This window comes from Serinus canaria, chromosome 5, assembly GCF_022539315.1.
Source record: "Serinus canaria isolate serCan28SL12 chromosome 5, serCan2020, whole genome shotgun sequence".
In the NCBI taxonomy this organism is placed as follows: domain Eukaryota; kingdom Metazoa; phylum Chordata; class Aves; order Passeriformes; family Fringillidae; genus Serinus; species Serinus canaria.
Genome location: NC_066319.1, coordinates 45,814,160 through 45,836,026, shown reverse-complemented (window position 1 = coordinate 45,836,026; position 21,867 = coordinate 45,814,160). Strand labels below are relative to the sequence as shown.

At 36.9% G+C, this 21,867-nt stretch overlaps 1 protein-coding gene across 10 annotated transcripts in view; it reads right to left on the bottom strand.

Moving 5' to 3' along the window:
• Positions 1-21,867, bottom strand: part of DGLUCY (D-glutamate cyclase) — a 48,798-nt gene that overhangs the window by 8,564 nt on the left and 18,367 nt on the right. For 6 of the 10 annotated variants that reach the window (XM_018907312.3, XM_050974884.1, XM_050974881.1 and 3 more), the window contains 10 exons: positions 20,501-20,568; positions 17,120-17,209; positions 14,168-14,321; positions 13,281-13,479; positions 11,581-11,731; positions 10,026-10,148; positions 7,638-7,829; positions 5,410-5,670; positions 4,861-4,960; positions 3,091-3,239 (listed from right to left, as the gene is read on the bottom strand). In XM_018907312.3, the coding sequence (XP_018762857.3) occupies positions 3,091-3,239; positions 4,861-4,960; positions 5,410-5,670; positions 7,638-7,829; positions 10,026-10,148; positions 11,581-11,731; positions 13,281-13,479; positions 14,168-14,321; positions 17,120-17,209; positions 20,501-20,568 (1,487 nt within the window). Of the gene's footprint in view, positions 1-1,371; positions 1,455-3,090; positions 3,240-4,860; positions 4,961-5,409; positions 5,671-7,637; positions 7,830-10,025; positions 10,149-11,580; positions 11,732-13,280; positions 13,480-14,167; positions 14,322-17,119; positions 17,232-20,500; positions 20,569-21,867 lie in introns of all 10 variants that reach the window. The other 4 variants (XM_030239846.2, XM_018907318.3, XM_050974885.1 and 1 more) reach the window with 3 other exon arrangements.

The window sequence follows — 21,867 nt, the reverse complement described above, 5'->3', positions numbered from 1 at the left end:
GGGGTCCTGTCACCAGGATGGCTGCACAATGAGTAGATCTATTGCTGTGGATGGATCCCATTAGTGTGACACTGGGAGGAAAAGAACACCCCACTGAAAAGTCTCCTTTCCCATCTGTTTTCTTCTTCCTCCACACACTGCCAGAGAACTGGGCTTTACTGTGGATCTCCAGAGTGAAATTCACCTGTGCAAACGCAGCCATCCATCCATGAGCCAGTCAGTTATGCTGCTTTTAAAGTCAGCAGAAAGAAACACTCCCTTCACACATTCAGTTCATCTCACCCCAAGGCAGACATCTCAAATATAGATGTCTGAAAATAGGCAAGATGAATCCTCTTCTAAAGGCCCAATTTCTTTCCAGGCAAAGGAAAAATAGTTCTGCTGGATCTTCCATTTAAGTTCCCACTGACTACATTGTTCTCTGAAACTACATTCATGAAATATGCAGGAGACATCAGTCTTCTGGGCTAAAAACTTTTTGTATGAAAGGAAAATGGGTGACCCCATTTTTTCATGCAGTACTTTGGAAAGCTTTTAATTAGCTCCTATATAAATAGCAGATAGCTATGTCAATTGTATGACAGCTGAAAAAAAATAATATGTGGTTCCAGTAACATTTCTTAATCTTTTATTTCATACTTATGTGGAAAATGAGTCCCTTCCAAACTCAGCCTTTCATGTCTTCTTACTCTGTGAATTCCTCAAGGCTGCTCCTCACTCCCCGAGTTTTTAGGATATCAGTACCCAATTGCAGGCATTGCTCATGCTTTATCTGTGATCAAACTACCAGATCAGATTTTTTTTTTTTTAAACACAGATCTTGTCATAAATGCAACATTTGACAGCAATTAATCAGCATGTAACAAATGTTCTAACATTTCCCCTCTCCACCTACTGACACAGTGCTTCTTGCCTCAGAGCACACTATATAAAGAATTTCTGTAGGCTGAAAACTTGATCTTTCTGGTATTCTAGCCTATAAGGTTATTCAAGTACTCCACCCTAATTCTGTACAATATTTGCATTTATTCTGGAGCTAGTCATATGCCTCCAAATTCCTACTGACCATAAACAAAATTGAAGACAGCCCCACCAGAAAATAATTTCTCCTCAGCAGTAGCAACACGTTGCTATCAGTAATGGGAGACAAAACACAAAGGCCACAGTGGCTAAGTTAAACTACACTTGGCAGAAACACATTGAAAAACTCAACATCCAACCCAAGAAATTGCTACCCAATTAAAATGACACCAAAATTAACGGGATAAGCAAAACAAGAAATGTTAACTGGATAACAGACAAAGTAAGAAACAATTACATTGCTTTCTTATAGACACACAGTTAGTTCTCCAGAGCAGAATATCCACTTACCCAAATGCCATGGGAGAACAGAGCAGATCCCTTCATTGTCCTTTAAAGCCTCTGACTTGTTAAACTGTTTTCTATGCAGAAGTCTCTTTAGATAAAGTTCACAGCACTGAGACACAGTGAATCTGAATAACTGCTTTTTTTCTTTTTCACAAGCCTGTGGTATTTTTTATTAATGACATTTCATAGTATATTTGAATATTTAGAGAATGTTTGAAACAAACTGCATTCTGCTGAGTAGATTCAAATTCTCAGCTGGCAGAACATTCCAAACTCCAGCAAATGAATAATATACTTTGAGCTGCTGTGGGAGATATTTGAAGAGATGAGAGCATTTTTACTAAAGGAATCAGGTTGTGATGTTATGTAAGTAGCTGGAGAGATCAAATTCTTCTATCAACAACCTAAAATCAGGGACAGGATTTGAAACTAACAGCAGCAGATGAAGCTCTGAGGCATTTTACTAGATATCTTTACAAAACAGAGCTTTTCCTATATAATACTTATTCAGTCAATCTTTGTCCTCTGTTGAGATGCCAAGACAGTGCCATCTAGAGTGCTTCCTTTTGAATGTTGGAAGGTACATCTCATGAATAGGAAAAAAACCCAAATTAAACCTAAATACAAAGTCTTGCAAATTTTACAATAATAACATATCAGTGAAGTCCTCTGATACACAGCTTTTGAATGATACCAATAGAGTGAAATCAGACTATGCATTATCTCTGCAGAAGCTCTCTAAATTCTGTGGAAACATTTGAAAAACAACAAAACTGAGAAGCCAAAGTTCCCATGCTTTTGGTAATACTTAGGAGTGAGTCCGAAGAAGAAAAAAAGCTAAATCAGCAGATGTGTTCTGAAGTGACAGAAGTCAGTCTGGCATGGGTACTTGCTTCTAATTTGATTTCAATATTTACAGAGATTATATATATCCAAAACTCTCATTTGGGCCATACAGGGTAGCAGGAAGCATTTGACTGCACAAGGATATTGTACAATGGTCTAATGGCATACTTTTTCCAAACCAGATATAAATAAGTTTCAGAGAAAAAAAAGTTTGTTGCCTAAAGAGAGGAGCAGAATGTTGACAAAAGCATTCTCATTCAAAGTATTAGCAAAGGCCAATGTTATTTTGGTGGGATGGACAAGGCATTCCTTTCAAGATTCTTACTGTACACATGGATTTTGTTGGAGAAGGCACTATTTTAATAGATGCAAATATGTAATCCCTGCTTAAAGGAATGTACTGCTAAAGACAATATAAACAAAGATTCCATCCAGACTGCTGTTTTAATTTAGGTGTAACAATCATAAAACCAATACTTTAAAAAAGGAATGTTACCATCCAACAACCATTTATGTTCTATATTGCCTTCAATATGAAAAATACATAATAAAGTCACTATCAAAAACTGCACTTAGAATGTATGTACATAGACTTATGTATAGGTAATACATCTGGGCTTGCTTTTTTTCTTTTTCGTCCTTAAATAACTTTGAAATAAAATCCTTTTTTCTTTTTTTTTTTTTTGGCTGTGAGAATCCTTCAATAGAAACCTGTAATTTTTCTCCAGCAATGATGTCTTCAAATCCAATCCCAACAAACAGCTGTAGCCTGAAAGCAGCCACTCAGCACCTGCCTCCTCCTCCCCTTCACTATCAGTAAGAGTTCCTGCTCTGTGCTTCTCTTGCTTCTGAGAACACACACAAACTCACACTTACCTGTTGTTGTGATTCCTGGAATGGTTTGTGCAGCTAAAAATAGTTCATCTATGGGATCCACAAGATGTTTAATGTTAACTTTCCTGGCATTGTAATAATTGCCATCAGCAGCCATCCCAGCACGCTCTATTGCTACCAGGTGATCAAATCTGGTTAGAGGTGAGTGAAAAAACAGAGGGAAGAAGTCAAAGCTGTGATTTTTCACATGAAAAATACTTCTGTTGGCTGCTTGTGCTTGGATCTACTTTTTGACCATTTGGGATTCAAGGTAAAACTTGGACACTGTTTTGTTGTTTCTGAATGTAGTTGTCTATGGGGTTTTTTTCCAAAGGTTAGTTCAGGGGTTTTTTAATAGCTTTAGTGCAGCTCCCTCAAGCCACATTTGCTACCAAGAAATTGAGAAGTTCCTGCAATCCTCCTAGCCAGCAATTCCTTGGGTCAGCCATCTGGCCTGGCTCTGCTTCACATTAAAGCAGACAGTATCTTGTAAAATATTAGTCTTTGTAAGTGCATTCAAAGAAAGCAAAAAAGTGGAAAATTAATGATCTTCTAAATCCTTGTTAGTGCAAATATATTCTCTGCCTAAAGTACATTGCTTGGCAAATATTCATCTGTTTCTAGTAAGGCAATGTTTGGGTCTTTAGATTTGGAGGATTTATTTTAAAGTCTATGGCTGTTATGGTGATTATGAAAGCAGACAGATGTACTGCAGCTGTCCTACATTTTAAGTGGAACTATAGTACTCAGTTCTGCCACTGCACGTTAGAATTAAGTTATTTTTCTTCTGTTTCTCTGATTTTACTGTTAAGAGGTTACTAATCCTGCTGAATTACTTAATGTTCTTGTGGGTGGGTATCTACAGTGATTCCAGAGATCTTTAGCAGGTTAGTTGTCTACTTTAAAAAAAAATACTTCAGCCTTTTGGGACTAAGGGACCACTTTAAATATAATATGCCTCTACTTAAATTAAGCATAGCTATAAAAGACATTTTTAAAACAACACATAAAAAATGAAGACAGTATCATGCACACTATTACAGTACCCACTAACCTGTGGAAAGAAATGGGAATCCAATAAGTTAATGCAGCAAATACCAGGGTGAAAGACCTCTTTATTAAAGAATGCAAACTGAGGGCAATTATATTAAAATACTTTACAAGGAAAGATCAATAAAAATGAGCAATGGATGCCTACTTCAAGGAAATATAAGTTGCATGCTAAGTAATGAAATGAGCACACAGCTACTTAGCAAATTCTCCAGTGCATTTACCCTAATCACACCATTACAAACACGTGACATTTTATTAAGTCAGATCAGATTCCCTAGCTGTCAGACTAGAGCTAAAGCTCTAGAAAATGCACACTTTCCACAGCACTTTTCTTAGCTCTTTCACTGACTTTGATATAGTAATTTTCAATCTTCTCACTGATTTAAAATTGGTAAAATAATATATAGTGTGTGTATATATTTTTACACAATAACAGTCGAAAATATGTTAGAAATTTTTTGAAGGAAAAGAACTATTGATATATGAAGAATTTTTTTCTTTTTTTTTACTCCAGAAGTGCATAATTGCAGAGTAATGTGGAATTCTGTACTCTGTGTATGCTCCAATAACAGTGTTTGCCTTCAAAGTTTGTTCTGTGCATTCAAAGTCTTAAGGATTTACTTGCAGCCATTGTGCTTTCTTAGACCATGGTCCTTATTTTTATTATATTATTTTGCACAGTAGAGGTGTGACCCATTCTCAAAAACTGAATCCACATACCTAGGTCTTCCAGGATTCCCATTCTCACACAAAAACTTTAAAGCTGAATTGGCACTTTCCCTTTGATAACTCAATAGAGGGATGGGCTTCTTCAGGATTCCTACAGGAAAGCAAAATGAAATTCAGATACTAAATCTCTTTTTAATGTATCTTTGAGTAACTTAAAAAAAAAAAAAGCAAAATTGCTAGAACAGTAAGAATTCAAGGTCTTTACACAGTTCTTGATGAGCTCCCTATATCCTTACTTTAATTTAAACTTGTTTAGATGAAAATGCTGTTAAATGGGACCTTGAAGTAGAAAACAGGTCTAGAAGAATAAGAACAGACATCCACAATTTATCACATCCAGAATCAGTACTCAGCAATGTACACATTAACTTGATGCTGTAACAAAATGTCATCGTAGCAATGATGAGCAGAGCTTAGAGTATGAATTCTGATTCATTCTCTGGGGCAAAAAAATGTCCTGGACTAAGGGACAGATTAAAACAGAAGCAAACCGTGGCTGAAACTAGCAAGACAAAAACCTGAAAAACCCATGTCTCTTACCTAGTCGAACAGCTTCTTCAATAATCCTTTTATTCAGATCCATGGCTCTCTGATCTGTCACTATGGTAACCTGTTTCTCCAGGGCCTGCAGCATGGCAGCGATGGCCAGGGCGCCCGGGGGGCCGTCGTTCTCCTCGGGGGGCTGGTGGCCACAGTGGGTGGGGAATCCCGTGGTGACCAGCACGGAGCCCGCGTGGGACAGCGCCAGGCAGGCGCCCAGCAGCTCTCCCTGCCGCTGCAGGTGCCTTATGCCCCGCTCTCCTAGACAGGCGTTTGAAAGAGACCAGTACACTTCAATGCACTGCACTCCTTTGGAACTTCCCGCTGGTGAAAGTACATACTTCAGTGACATAAAATGGGTTTTTTTTAAAAAAGAGAGAAAAACCTCTGGTCAAGGCAGAAATTGGGGTAATTTCCTCAGGAAACCTAAGAAGATCTAGGATATGGGTAATGAAAATAATGGGCCGTGCTTCCAGGTTAAGAATGTCAGCTTTTGAAAATTATTATACCTAGCATTTCTATGTATAAGTGTAAATAGCTTTTTCTGAGAGCTTATTGCATATTGTTTCCTTTTCTTTGACAGTCCTGCTAGACCATGTTTAGCTACTGAAGCTAGATTGCAACTCTAGCATGCCAGACCTTACAGAAGTTCTGATGCAGACTTGATGTACAAACTGATCCTTTGTCTCTATTTAACTTCATCCCCTTTGGGAAGAGCTAATTCCCAAATAAATTTCACTTAATGAAATTATTAACCTCAAAAGTGACATTTCAGAGACATTGGGGCCTTCACAAACTCAGTTAATACAGTGGTATCCAGGTGACTACTAGAAGTTCTTGTAATGCTTCATGTAGCAGAGAACCACATTATCAGACCTTGAGAAAAAGGTGAATACTAACAGGAGTCTCTTTTCATTGGTCAGTCCCTAAATAGGCAACACTATTATCTGTGTATGGCTTTTATTGTTCAAACACTTCCTATACTATGTTCCTTTCCTGTCACTTGGAAAAAAGTTCACAGCTCAGTTCTTTCCATTTGCTAGTACTCCAGAAAACCATGAGTACCAGCATGATGGGCTTACAGAGGTAAGCCTTCACTGGTGTTTTCCAGTCTCCTCATAGATTTACCCTTCTTGCTCCCCTGACCCCCCACATTTTCCTCTTTTTGTCCTCAATTTCCCCTTTGGCATTCCTCCCTCTGTTCCTCCTAAATAACACACAGGCAACACACAAAAAAAAGTTCAGAAAATGTAAAGTTAACATAAGCAGAATACAAGTCCCTGAGAAGTGGGGTATATTAACTGAGACAAAGTACTGTACTCTCCTTTAGCAATAAAATGAGCTAACTTTAAAGTTAGGTCCTGTATTTCTGCAGAGCATGGCATCATGCCAAGGCAGCTCCAGAGAGTGGGAAAGGAGAGGCCTTGTGAGTAAAAATAAACAGACCCAAATGTATGCACACAGCTCAAACCCCGAGCTTGGGAGTGCTGGGCGTAAGCTGTTTTCCACTACTGCCCACAGAGGATTTCAGAAAATTTATGGCACACTGAGCTCAGACTTTACAGCAGCCAGCGGGGACTAACTCAGTGTGTATTTTAGGAATGGTTGCACTACTCAGTGTGCCTTTACTTCTCTCTCTTCCTTGCACACATGGGCAGCCCCACCACTCAACCTTCTGGGGTGACCTGGTCGCTTTGGTCCATCATACAACACCTCAGTGATGGATATGTCAGCAGAAATTAATCTAATTCCACCCATCAGAGAGTGGTGTTTGAAAAACACATGCAACTACTAGCATTCTGTGGTAGGACCACAGAAGTCATGAATATGTAAAGAGATGTGCTATTTACTCCACAGTGAACACCCATGTAGCTGTTACCAGCAAGCTGAGGCGCCCTGTACTTGACATACAATTTCAGTTTTACTTAGTAACAGTTCTTTTTCCCTGTGGACTCTCCAGTCTGCTTCTATGTACTTAAGGAGCATATAGTCACCAAGATCAGATACTCCATTGTCCACAATGAATGAATTTGGCCAGACTCTGATATTAACTACAGTAACAGAAAATATAAAACCTAGTTATATAAACTCACTGTATTCCATAAAGAATTCTTAAAATCCCCTTTAGATTCTTACTGTGTTCTTGACTTCAAAATATCTAAAAAGACCAGATAGGTGGTATCTATCCCACAACAAATACATTAAAGGGAGACAGTTTTTGTTCATACCTGGATCTATTCCAATTAGGGTCTCTAGAGTATTTATCTTTTGGGCTGCTTCTGCTGACACAATGCTGAAATGCAGAGGATCTCGAGAGATGCAGTGGACCTGTGGGACTCCTCCTGAGGATCTGACAGTACCTTTCTCTAGGTCAGTAATGAACGTGCAGTCAGGAGAAAGAGTAAAAGCTAATGGAGCTCCTAAAATGAATGAAAAGACTTCAGTTAAATGTTATTATTCCAATGTAACAAATTATAGGCATGATAAAATTTCAAAAAGCCACTTGATGCAACAGAGTCTCTACCTGATGACATTTTAAAAAACAGATGATATTTTAAGTTACATTGTAGCAATTTATACACTTTGAGAAAGAAATATACACATCTACATCTGAAAATTTTTTCACTTTCAAAAATCTCATGTGGGTTGAGATCAGTTTTTTCCACAATGTCCTCTTTGGTCTAAACTTGAGGCAACCTAAGAATGGAACTCTGGTACCCTTCCAGAAGGTCTGTTGTAATGGCATTTGTCTTCCCAAGTCACCATGACCCGTGATAGGGCCCTGGTCTCCTGGAGAAGGCTGAACACCTGCCTTCCCATGGGAAGCAGTGAATTAATTCCCTATTTTGCTCTGTGTGCATGCATATCTTTTGCTTTCCCTACAAAACTGTCTTTATCCCATTGCATGAGTTTTCCAGTTTTCATTCTTCCAATTCTCTCCCTGTTCCTGCTGGCTGGGGTTAAACCATGGTAATTTAAGCTGGCAAGGAGTAATGACAAAAGTGGACCAGTAAGTGTTAGCAAAGGAAATATGAGAAGCCTCTAAAACCCTGGAGAAAAAGAAGCTTCTTTAGACCTGACAGAGTAGTAGCTTCCTAAACTGAAAATATTTTCTGTCTTTATACTGACTCCAAAAGTCTGAATCTAGGTAACACTTGATTGGCAAAATTGGTACATTGTTGGGTAAATCATAACTGGTATACTTAAATAAGCACAACTTCCTTGGTTAGGAAGTGGAGAAGAAGTTTCTTTACTAAGTACCTACGTGCTTGGTTTGAGCTACATCTGTTGGGACTCTATGGCTAGCAGTTTAAAGCACCTGGGGAACATGGTTGTTGAGGTTTACTATACCTCACCAAACACTGTGAGCAGAGATTTTTGTGACCAGCTATCAGATTTATCTAAAGTATGGGTACTGGTGGTGTGGCAGATTTTAAATGTCCTAGCTGAGAAAGTAGCACAGCAAAATAAAAACTATCCAAAAATTTCCTGGAATGCACTAATGACAACTGGTTTTAATATAGAAAAGGGAGAAATAAACAAAAGTCAAAGTCTGTTCTAGGCAAGGGAAGGATAGACAGCCACTTGTGCACCAGATTGGAGAGACATGGGCAAATTTTTTCTCTCTTTTCCCTACAATAAGGATGCACAAGGAAGATGAATAGGTTTGCTGAAGAACCCAGGAAAGAGTAGGATTTTCAGCACGGATTTGGGACTGGAGAAAAGAGATTGTATGTAAGAAAGAGCAAGAAGACTCTTCTTAGAGCTGAACCTATTAGAGCAGGTGTTGAGAGAAGTTCAGATAAACATCTAAAGGAAACCACAAGCATCCTGCAAGGAGAGAACTTCCAGGGTTCTCCCAAATATATTGCCTATGATGTTTAGGCTTCTTTTTCAGTAAGAATTTAATTTTCAGTAAGTATTTAATTTTACACTAGTGACTTAGAGAAGTATATAATACTGTTACTATGGTTTTGTTGCATTTTCTTGCCTTTTGTGCTCTTACATGCATAAATGACTGCACACATTACAGAAAAACTGTACAGAAGAAAAAGTTTCACTTATGTAAAATGTGTCACAGTTACTTAATTTTGGAGAAAACTAAAAGCTCAACATTCTCCATGACACACTTCAGAACCCTTTTCCATGTCAATCAATTTGCTAGCTCTTGACAACATTTTGGAAAGGTTTCTGGCTTCTCTCTTTTTATTCCTTTTTTTTTTTTTCCTTTTTCCTTCACTATTTCTTTACTTCAGTGTAGTACAAAATAATATTTTAAAAGAAAGAAGCTTAAAAATTAATGCCTTTAAACTTCTTGTTTTTTATAATGCTAAAAAAGATGTTTTGATGTTGCCAGAGCTGTAGATTTAAACACTTAAAATACACAAAAATGGTGACATTTCAGTAAGAATTTTCTTTAAAGTAGACCTGTATTTCACATCAAAAACTCTCCTGCCAAAGGCTTTTTGTTGTTTGGAGTGTTTTTTATCTTCCCTTAAAATCAAGCCTGCTAATCAGCCAGTTGAGTATCCTTTTTAAAAAAAGTAAAAGAAAACAGAGAGAGAGAGAAAAGAGATTGAGGGATAATTTAAAGAGAGTCTCTAAGCAGCACATACGGCTGTTGATAATTGCTTCCACTCCTGTTACTCCTGAGGCCCAAAACACTGGAATGTCACCAGGGTGAAGGTGAACTGGATCTCCATAGTCTGGTTTAGAAAGATCTTGTATTCCCAGCAGACCTGGAATTGATCAAAAATGAAATCATGAGCGATACTAATTAAGCAGTAATACTGCAAAGCTGGGGGGTGGACCCCAAACACACTGAGTTAAGAGCTGAAGAGTGTCAAGTCCCCCTGAGTGGAACATTTAGTTTGCCTTTGAGTGCACATCCTCAGAGCCTGAGCTGACTTGATTTCCCTTTTTTGTACTCAATAACACCAGTAAAAACGTACCTTATTTACCTTATTTCTGCAACAAAATGCAGTTTAGACATCTATGCTGAGTTTCCAAGATAATATAAATCTTCTGGATCAACAGAAGAACTCTATTCATAGCACTGGCAAACAAGAATAAATGATTGCAATGCAAAATGAGTTCTTTCTAGAACACATTTTCTACTGTGTTAACTTCCTACATTCTTTAGCTAGAGAAGTGATCAATCTCTCTTTTCCTCTCTGTCTTAGATAAATACATCTCACTCATAGCTGCCTTTCATTAAATTGTCTTTTGCTTTATTCTAACACCTACTTGTAACAATCTGGGCCATTCTAAGCACTTGCTATCTTCCCTTGGTTTTAAATTCTTCAGATCCTTTAATATACCACTCTCTTTTCTGAAATTAGTTTATATAATCTGTATATATGTTAATTTACTCTTTTGTAATGACTTATTACTAGTTTATCAGGCTTAAGTACTCAGATATGTTACTCAAGTACATTACTGGAGTGTTGTGTTAACCAATGACTTTTCCTTCCACGCCCTGCAGTGTGATCCTTCTGTGTATGTAGCCCATGATTACCACACTTCTGACAGCAGAGGGGAAATTATTGCAATCTATCTTCATATTACAGGTGTTTGTTTGGTTTTGTTCTTTTTCAAACAGCCTCCTCTCTCATTTTTTTCATTTTTGTTCAAACTAGATTTAAAAAAATCTTGTCATATTTCTCTTCATTTTGTCTTAAGTGTTGTGCTCATTGTATGCTATTTCAGTATTTTTTAAAATAATGCAGTATTTACTTTCACATACAACCACTAAGACACAGAATGCCTCCACATATACTTCTCCCCATGCTGTCAGTCATTGCTGTCCTGTCACTGGAATCTCTAACAAATCTCTGACAGCAAGAAAGTATTCACATATAAATGAAACTGCACACATTTCAGGAAAATGTGATTACACTTCTTACCAAAACCACCCCTGCCAGATAACTTATCTACATCTGACAACTATCTTTTATCTAAGAAAACTGTGTGTTCAGTTCACTCAAAACCTTCTTTTTTCTTTTTTTTTTGCTTTCTTCCTTTTTCCTTTTATATTCAGCTTTGTGACTATTAGAAAGAATTAAAACAGATAAGGTGGTACAGGTAGTTCAGTCCTACCACTTCCCATGCTTTCCCCTCCCTTGTATACACAGTCAGGTGCATGCAGAATGAGAAATGAAAAGCACTGACCAGGGTCACCTATGTGAATTGGTGCTCCATGGGATTCTCTTAATTCAGATGTTGCCAGCACAGCTGCTCCCAACTTGCTTTCAGGAACAGGTCTCATTGTGACTACTAAGTTGCAGCGAAACATAGAAATGCTGTAGCAAGGCACAGATGTCTGGCAGTTCAAAAGAATCCAGTGTTAGCAGGAATATTGAAAAATACTTTTAAAATGTCAGAATAAATAAAACTAAATCTTTGTGCTGCACTTGAGTTTAGAAAGGCTGCATTCTAACACTCATTTTAAATCCTTATAAAAAAAATTCTTGGGATACTGTACTTTTTTCCTTTAAGATTCCATCATTTAGCTGCATCATATAGATCAGTAAAATTTTCAACTTGATGCATTCCCTGTTTTGGTGCACACAACAAGATGAGCTCAGTATGTTGAATATTGTCTGAAAACAATGGTGTGTCCCCCCTACTGAAGGTGAAAAAGCTAATAGAAAATTATGGCACACCTGCAAATCTACTTAGACTGACTCTACCCTCTGTAGTTGAATACAGTGCTCTGTAACATGCCAGGGTCAGCAGCTGCTGATGGCAGTACCCTCTTGTACAGAAGCTGCATCACACTTCCATACATACAAATAGTTCATGCCTCTACAAAGGCTCTGTGGAATTCATCATCCTCACCAACTGGGAGGCTGAGGCACCTTTCCTATTTAGAAAGAAAGCAGGTCAGCTTTTTAGGAAAAAATGTCAGATTTCTGAGTTGCAGTTGAACATAAACAAGACATCCAGAGAGCTAGAGCTGTCAAGAAAACGTTCATTTAAAGCTTTATAATGATAATAATCACAACTGTCACTGGAGAAACACACTGTGCAGTTCTTCACAGCATTAATGTGCTATAAACTGTAAAATTTTCCTAATTCTGAAATTCTAGAAGCAGATACATAGATGTATTTTTTTTTTCTTTAAGCTTGGTAGAAGAACTCACATATGAGATACACTTGCACCTTCATTTTGACCAGGAGCATAGCACAGATTGTGTAATGATAACACTGAAAAAAACAATAACCTTTCTCCAGCAGCACAGTATCTGAACTAAATGAAAAAGGCATGCAGATGCATACCTCAGTGTTCTTAGTATTAAGCTGGAGGCAGAATTATTCTAAGATTTCTGTTACCATTAAAACGTACACCACAAACTTTTTGAGCACAGTCATAATTTTCAGTGCTATGGTAGACACCTCAAGTCTTTGGGAAAATCTTCTGGCCCAGAGGCCTGGGTTTGTAGTAAATGTGCAGTTTAAAGGCTCTACTGTCACAGGAAAAATCCAGAATGTGGCTGTCAGGCAGAAGAAACCACTATTGTCACGGTTCATAAAAGGAATACTCCAACTGCAAACAGGAGCTGGCATGGAGAGCAGGACACACATAAAGACATGGTCAGAACAGTGCATGGATCACTGGGTGAAACAGAGAGGGCAAAGTAGAACAGAATCCACATGAAATAGCTGCCACAGGAAACAGGGAAAGCTTTGTCACAAAAAAAAAAAAGAATAAAAAAGGAGATTTGCCTTACACTGAACTGAGGCTGGGAATATTTTACCCTGTATTTTAAGTTCTGATTTGAACAATAGGTATATGCACCTAATCTGAATATGGGCAAAACTCACAGGCAAAATTACAGCAAAGATTATGTGTGTGTGCATATACTTACTTTGTACATGCTCACATTACATTTTTGCTCAATGTTTCTGATAGGAATGCCAGCTTTTTGGACTGCTTTTTCCAAAGAGAAGCTGCAGCCTAAATAAAAAGTCACCATGTCCTTGAGTTGTTCAGAATATTCCTTAAGGCTTTTCAGTGATGCAGTACAAGCTCCATGCTCATATTTTCTGTACTGTAGGCAATCAGCCCTAGTGAAATAAGAAGTTATCACAGCTTTGTCACACTTTTTTAAAAACAAGGTGAATTGGTTGAATTGACATAAACCCAGTGTGAAAACACACGATACAGCCTGCTTTATCCATTTTGTTCTTTCTGACTAATAACAAAACAAACACAGGCAAAACCCCCAGAACATCTTATTCTGCACAAAACCAAGCTGGCAGACAGAATGTTAGAGTGAGATTTTTTAGGTTTTATAGGTAAAGGCACCTTATGCATATCTTGTCTCAGGCTTTCAAAAATTAGGGAGCTGGTTTAAACCTTGCTTTTAGTGTTTACCATAGGAGTACATATTTCAAATTTCAGACACTCCACAAGTATCACGCAGACACCATGGCCATGTTTCTAGTAAATAAAACAAATATAAAACCCTATTATTGAATTCTGCAGGCTCAGACTGCAAAATATTTAAAAATTACACAAAATTTCACCTTTGGATTAGAGAAATAACTTGTAATACTGACAATTATCATAACATGTGGCTCAAGAACAAGATAATCAGGCTGTTTTGCCTGGTTTTCACTCAAAGGTATAACTCCAAGAAAAGAATGTTGTTTAAAATCTTCAACAGTGCAACCAGGCTGCTTCCTCAAATTCTCCCAATCACCAGCAGCATTCACTTGAGAATATTGGCCAGCAGAGTTGGTCTGTAGTTACCTGATAGCAGAATCACTACTCAGGGAAGGACATTTCCAGTCACCTGGTTGGCTTCTGTACAGCAGTGGCAGGGGTCCATCGTTTGCATGGCAGAACTTCTCAAAGTCATCAGCCAGGGACTTGTGCAAAATCACAACATTGGCCTGTTCATAGCCTTAAATTGTGGAAGGTAGGAATGGCTGGTTATTAATTCAGCTTTTTGTTTGTGAAACAATAACTTTTCTGTATTAATTTTTTTAGATTGTTTATAAGAATTACCTGAAGGGAAATTTTTGATTCAGAACTCTGTAGTTAGATCAAACTTCTTGAAATGCTTTAAAAATCATAGCTAGGCCTATTCTATGTGTGAAATCATTCACAGTTAAAACAGTTGGCAGACATGGGTAGTAGCAGAATATGAAGACACCATAATTAAGAAACATTTCTATTCATTTATATAGAAACATAATTTCCTTTCTAACTGGGTACATTAGCATATAGGAATATGCTTTATTTGCAAATGTTAACTCAGAGCCAAAGAAAGGCTATCACACACCACACTTTCACAATTATTTTTCACCACACCAAGATATAAATCAATCCAAAAGTAAACTCCTGGTATCTTGCTGTTCGTAGCACATTCTTTAAAATTTCTTGGCTGGGAATTTTCGTGTGGGCTGCAATTAAACAGATTACAGCTCAGGAATAAACTCTTGACTGTCCACTGAATCTTGGTAATTTCTAATTAAAGTTCTGATTTAATTTCTAATTAAAAAAAAAACAAAACTAAAAAAGAACTGCTACACTTCCTCACTTGGAAACAACTTTGATTTAAAAGGTTCTTGCCTACTATGAAATAGCTTCTAAAGACATTAACATTTTTGCAACGAGTACCACAAAGAAAGGTCCCATTGAGCAAAAATTTATTTTCTTAACAGTGGTAGTTAATACCAATACCTGATAGTTAATACCAATGCCTTAAACTCTCCTGCAGGGAAATATCAACAGTTCAAATAATGGGGGGAAATCTGGAGTACAACTGGTCTGGGGTGTATAAACCCAGCAATTAACAATCCCTAAATTCTATACTGATTCTCTCTTGAAGAGTTATTACTGTCTGATATCAGGCAGGTGAGTAGGAGGATGCACAGAAGCACTCACTTTCTTAAATACTGCAGTAGTCTCTCATCAAAGAGGCAATAATTTAGTTGAAATCAATGAGCTCCCTTCAAAGGCTGTAGAAAATGAGCCAAATCTTACTCTTGACTAAAGCTAACAAAGACATCCAAAGAGCATTCTATTCCTGATGGAAAAATGCAAAGCAAAGGCTGAGGTAAGCATGCATTTGCATACTGAATTCGTCCACAAACTGCTCTCTTGGGAGTAATCAGCACAAAAATTCATTTTATTACTAGCAAAAGTTACTAAATACAGAACAAGATTCTTGCTAAATGCAGAAAAATATTTTTCCTAAATAAACATTCTACATTAACCACTGAATAAAACATTAAGTTTGGTTACCCCTCAATTTCATTCCCTGCCATCCATGAGAAATCCACAGGCACTTTCTGCTTTGCTGGTTATATTAATGAGGTCTTAAAATTATGGGTTTAGTCAGGGCATTCAACTGACAACACTGAATTTCACACACTAGTTACAGATGAGAGGCTGAATCTTCAGGCAAATACTCGACAAATTCAGGAAGCTTCATTATAACACTTTGAGAACTTTATTGCTCCTCCTGATAGCTATCCTTACTTTTTGTATACAACCCATATCTCCTGATGGATTCACTTGCATTATGGAGCCATCATTATGGAAGTATTCACAAGCAATGGTAGTAGAGCTGGATGTGTTGAAGCCAGGCATTAATTCAACACACTCATGTCCAAGTTCAGAGAAGTTTAGAAAGAGCTTTTAACTTCTATGGTGAATGACAATGAGGGCAGTAAGAAAGAATTGCTGAACAACAGCATAAGACAATTTGTTACAATGGTTCTTTTTGTATAATGAAACTGTTTGTTCATCAACTTGTTTTATATGTCAACAATACTTCTAAAAATGTTAGAACTAATACATTTAAAACTACTGCAGCAATAAATTCACTTCAAAAATTTGGCTGGGGCAAACTGCAAATTATTAACATTACAAAATATCTTCCATTAGTATTTTTCAAATTAGGAACTGATAGAAAAGAAACCCACAATTTCAAGACTCACTACAGTTCTAAAATATGACCTTTAACATATTTTATTGTACTGCTACTATTGTACACACAGGTTTGTTGATCAGCTATTTGCCACAGTATTTTTATTTACATTATTTTTTAAAGTTGATCAGAACAATGACAGACTTCTCTGCTTCTGTAAAAGTCCAGCTATGAAAGGCAAGACAGGAATCAATTTTCCACAATGCATTCAGTTATCTGAGTATAAAACTAATTTTTTCCTCCATTTATAATTCCCAGCCTTGCTGACCCCGTAATCTTCACCTTCTGCAACAAATGAAGCAGAAAACCACTCCAGCAACAATATATCTCTAATTCCTTCCCAAAGCATATCTAATGTGCTAAGTAAAGCAAGGTCTCTGTGAAGAACATAGTGAAGAACATCTTACAAATCTGATAATAACATGCAAGAAAACCCAGATTTGGTTAATGATTTTGTAAATATTTTCTACATCTGTCATTTCTCAATGACAATTGGAACCTGAGGGATGCACTGCAGACACTGAAAACAAAGTCCGTGTACATTACTCAGGTAGGATGGTGCATTTCCTCCGATATATCTTTATGATTTAAAAAACAGAGTCAGGTGCTGACAGTATGATTTCAAAAACACCCAAGAACAAAACATTTTCTTCTGTTTTACTTTGCTGCTTTTGATATTTCTTCGATCTTTTACAAACAAAAACCACATAGTTACGAATCTAAAATAGAATCACTTTGCACAGAGAGCTGTTAGGTTTACTTACCTTCTGCCATTCCAGAAGTATTACTAATACTGAGTCTGTTGCATCTAATTATTCTTCTTAGCACATGGGGAAGGAGAGCTTTCAACCCTCCTGTCAAAAGCATATTTTCATCCTTAACAGAAAGATAATTATAAATTTAAACACAAAGCACCTTCACCCCCCACCATTTTAAATTCTGATTTTCTGGAGAACTTACTTTACATTTCCTCCTTGTATTCCCCCAAAGTTATTATCACTGGGAAATTCCAAGTTGTAGCTCAAAGGGGAGATCAAATTCAAAGGGTTATTTTACTGGCATTCTATGACTATATGCAAACTGAATCCTTCAACAAATTAGCTGGAGACATGCACTTTAATATTTGGGATAAAACACAAAATTTTGCTGCCCTAAAATGTAAGAAACGCTTATTTCCTCCCTGATAAATATTAATTTTCTAGAGTATTCAGTTTTCCAAAAGTCATTGTAACTTTAAAATTGCAAAAGCACAAGTGGATTAACCTACCAGGGTATAATCTATAATATTACTTCTCTGATCAAAATACTTTTAGGCAATTAGCAAAGCAGCCTTGTGGTAAAGAGAGAACTACATTCAGAAAGTGTCACTGTAATACATTTCACATATATTATGGTTTTGAAATATTAATTATGCAGAAGTGAATACTCCTGTGGCTATTCTTCCACTGGGAAAGCACACATAGAGATGTTTAAGTCACTTGTCACACAATCTGGAGTAGGTACAGAAATAAGTTTCCTAATTACAATCAATATCTGCCTCTTTTTACTTCTTTTGAAGATTTAAAATGACATTTTTTTGCAAAGTTCACACTAAGCTTTTCTCTCAACCTCAACTACTAATAACTAAAAAGAATTTATTACCTCACTATTAGGAAAAAGTAAGAGTTAAGTCTAGCTAATATAATAACTTGGCTGCAAATGATTTTAACCTTGTTTAGTTTTAGGTAAAGAAACTGAATTATCCTCCAATTAAATTACCAACCTCCAACTTTTTCTTTAATTCAGAACAAGCCATTCTTGATGTTATTCAAAAGAAGTAATAAATATGAGAGAAGCTGGGCTGCTCTTTTTAAAAGAGTTACAAAATTAATAGTTACTAAATGAATACGTAATGAGATGTTACACCCATCTAGCAAAAGTTAACTGTTCTGTTAAAGGTCCATGGGTTTTTGTTCTGTAACTATGATAGTACAAAGTTTCACTCTCACAGTTGGAGAGTAGAGTGGAAAAGTGTGAAAATTTATACCTGTGAGAAATCATTTTGTAATTAACTTGAAGAGCAGTGATATAGTGTGACTGAAATGATACTTTTATCCTAGTCTGTCAAAAATGTTTCCCAGAGTTTGCAGAGCTCTTAAGTTGGGTGCACTGAAATTCAAAATAAACTTTGTCTCTCTTCTTAATTCTCAAATCTTTATATAACGTTGTCAGCCAGAAGAAAGCAGTCTTTTTTCTGAACTCCAGCTTACTACTTTCTAGCTCTTCTTTGCTGCTTTTACATTATCACTCTGTATGCTGCACAAAAATAATCTTCATTACAAAATCATGAACAATTCTAAACACACACTTTAAAGATAACAAGAAGTTGGGTATAGAGATGTCACTGAGCACTAATTCAGGCCCATAAGTATCAATTTAAGAACCCTATTCTTACTGTCAAGAGAATTTCTAACACCAGTCTGGAATGATTAATTCAAGACATTTCAAACTAAATACAATGATCCGAATAAAACATTCCAGATTCGTTCATTAGATTCTTTCAAATAATTCTTTATTTCTGAGGATCTTTAAAACCATCTAAATTATCTGTAGGATTGATGGCCTGCTACTGATGAACTACTGGTTTACTTGGACTTGAAAGACAGTCTGAAGTCCAGAAAATTAGTCTGGAACAAAAGCTATCTTTAGCTAAGTATTTTGTCACAAATGCCCTGTTCTGATGTTGGGAAAGCCTCCTTGTCCTCTCATAAAGTGTGTGCCCAGCAGCAGAAAGTACCTAGGAGATTTCATCAGCTAACATTTAGTCCCCTAAAAGTTTTTGGTTCATATGACAGCAAGTGGCTAACAAGCTACAGGACTATGAATACAGTAATGCTGAATGTCAGCTGTAGATACCATACAGAAGCACTTGAGCCTGTTGCTTCTACTTGTGAACACATATACTATTGATGATGACTGGTTAGAAAGTGAATTATTTAAACACCAACTTTGTATAAGCACAGTGAGACAAGACTCGCCTTCCTGGGGCAATTTTATATAGTAACAGGAAAAATTCAATTTGATTAACATTCTCAGTTTTAACTTTAGATCACTATATTTGCCATACAATATCTGTAATAGATTGTGCTGTTATTTTGTTTATTAATTACTAAATTAATATTGGATAGACAATAAAACCAATGAGATGCTCACAGTAAAACCCAGCTTTTGCTATATGAGTTGCCCACATATGGAAATGCAGTTTGCTGTTTCTCTAAGCTAGGAGGCATAGTCAGGTTTAATCCCCAACATCTCTAGAACTTCCTGAAAAACCCTTGAAGGCATCATAACCATGGCATGTTTGGAATGACTGGGGAAAAGTATGGAGGTAACTAGGATTTTAAAGCATCTTTTCCATTTTTTCCCAACAGGATGCCTAATAAAGTGCACAGACTGACTTCACAGGGGCCTCAAGCAGCACTCTAAGTAAACAGTTTGAGACAGTGGTTAATCAGTTAGCAGGATCTGTGCTTTGGCAGAGGTTTATTAATTCCTTTACTTTGTTCTGAGATAGTTTCAGATAATGATAGTATCAGTTACCTCATGGATGTATGTTGGATCATGACACAAGACAACATGCAGGCTGTTAAAAAGGCCTTAAGAGAAGAGGCTGACAGAGCTTATAAAATGGCTGTTGTTGTGTCCCCTCAAAGAGCTCCTATGTGGTGTCCCCTCAAAGAGCTTCTAAGATCTGGCTTTCCAGTGTGTTGTCTTTAATGGAATGAACATCTAAAGCAAACCAGATAGAATCCTGTGTAGACAGCATTCAGGTCATTGACTGGCTGCATAATGACAAATTTCAGACTTAAAGCACCCAGTCTGAAAAAAGACCTTGTTCTAAGTCATGCTGCTCACATCAGACTTCCTGACTTTGAACACCAACAACTGATATAGTAAAGCTTCACAGCACTGAAACATCAAGCTTGTTCTTGAGGAACATTTTCTTAAACATGTGCTTCCACATTAGAAGCGCAATAAACACTCTTCCTTTTAGAGTTTTCATAAAGGCTCAATGTATTGCATGTGTAGCTTGAGTTTTACATACTGAACTGAAATGGATAAGTATTAAAATACATTGCTGTCTGAGACATTAAGATGGCACTTACCCACTACTGATTTGTGGACACTTCCATATCCTGAGCTGCACTTCCAGATCTCGACAAGGATGATGAAACTTCAAAGATGGAAAGAGATGAAAATTATGTAGGGAGCTGTGTGATCTGGCGGTGATGACAGTTTAGCTTATGCCAAATCAGTAGTTCAGAATAATGAATCAATTTGTCAGGAACAATATTGTATTGAAATGACATTATATTATAAACCTTTATAATATAAAGATTCAAGAAAATATAAATATTCAAGAAAAAAACCTCTCTTTGCATCATAGCAGCAGTCAGGAAGTACAGTTTGGTAAAAGTACAGTTCTGGTAAAAGTTCTAAACAGATCTTGGCTCTGGCTTTCATAAGTAACATAAAATTGTTAGTTGACATCTTCATTCAGTAAATACTTGTGCAGCACCACTTGAGTGGAATTAAGCAGTTACCACTTTCTGATTATTTTGGCCCAGATATTTTCAAATATTTTCACTATCTCATTAACAAGACAATAACAATTTCCAAGAAAGCCATATATGAAGGGTGAATATTTTTTCATTAGAAATTGGGATCCCTGGTTGCCATATGAAGCTCTAAGTCATTAATCATTTCTACATGCTGTTCTCAGAGCACTGGTTGAACAAAGGTGACTGAGTGCAATGCTGTGCTGATCTCTGCTGAGATGACTGGAATGGGACTGGTTCTAAGCCTCATATTTGTAACTGATTGTAAAGAATATACTCTACTTCCCCCAGACTTCACAATTCATACAAGGAAAAAAGCACCTTGAAAGGAAGACATGAAGCAAGAAAAATGTAGTTCCAGACAAGATAAAAAGAGCTTGCCCTGCATTTCAGATTACTTGTATGATGGACAGAGTAGCCTCTTTGCATCTTCCAGGCTATTACTTATTTTCTTCCTCTTTTTCTATAGTGTGCCTTTATCTCTACATCTTTTCCTCCCTAAGTTCAGACCCCTATCTCTATAACTCCAAGCTGGGCTAACCTTTGTAGCACTTGCTTCCTTGGGTTGTCTGACTGCAACCTGTGGCAATAGGGGAGTTTAAATGCCTTCTCTCCTCTCACTGGCTCTTTTTAATTCACATAGTTGATGTATCTCTCAGTTGTACCTTAACATCTCAATTTTTAATCTAAAACGAGCTTTTTCTGTTCCTAGTGTGAGACAAAATAGTCTAACATCTCATTAGAACTCATAATACACATAAATAGATAAATTCACAAATATTTTCCCAGACTTAGATTTAAGATTTAGACTCCTCTGACCCCACCTACACTCATAGGTGAATATATGTCTATATCTATATATCCCTTCTAATATTACAGACAGGTTTGTCTTAAGCATAGTTTTTCTATTTCAT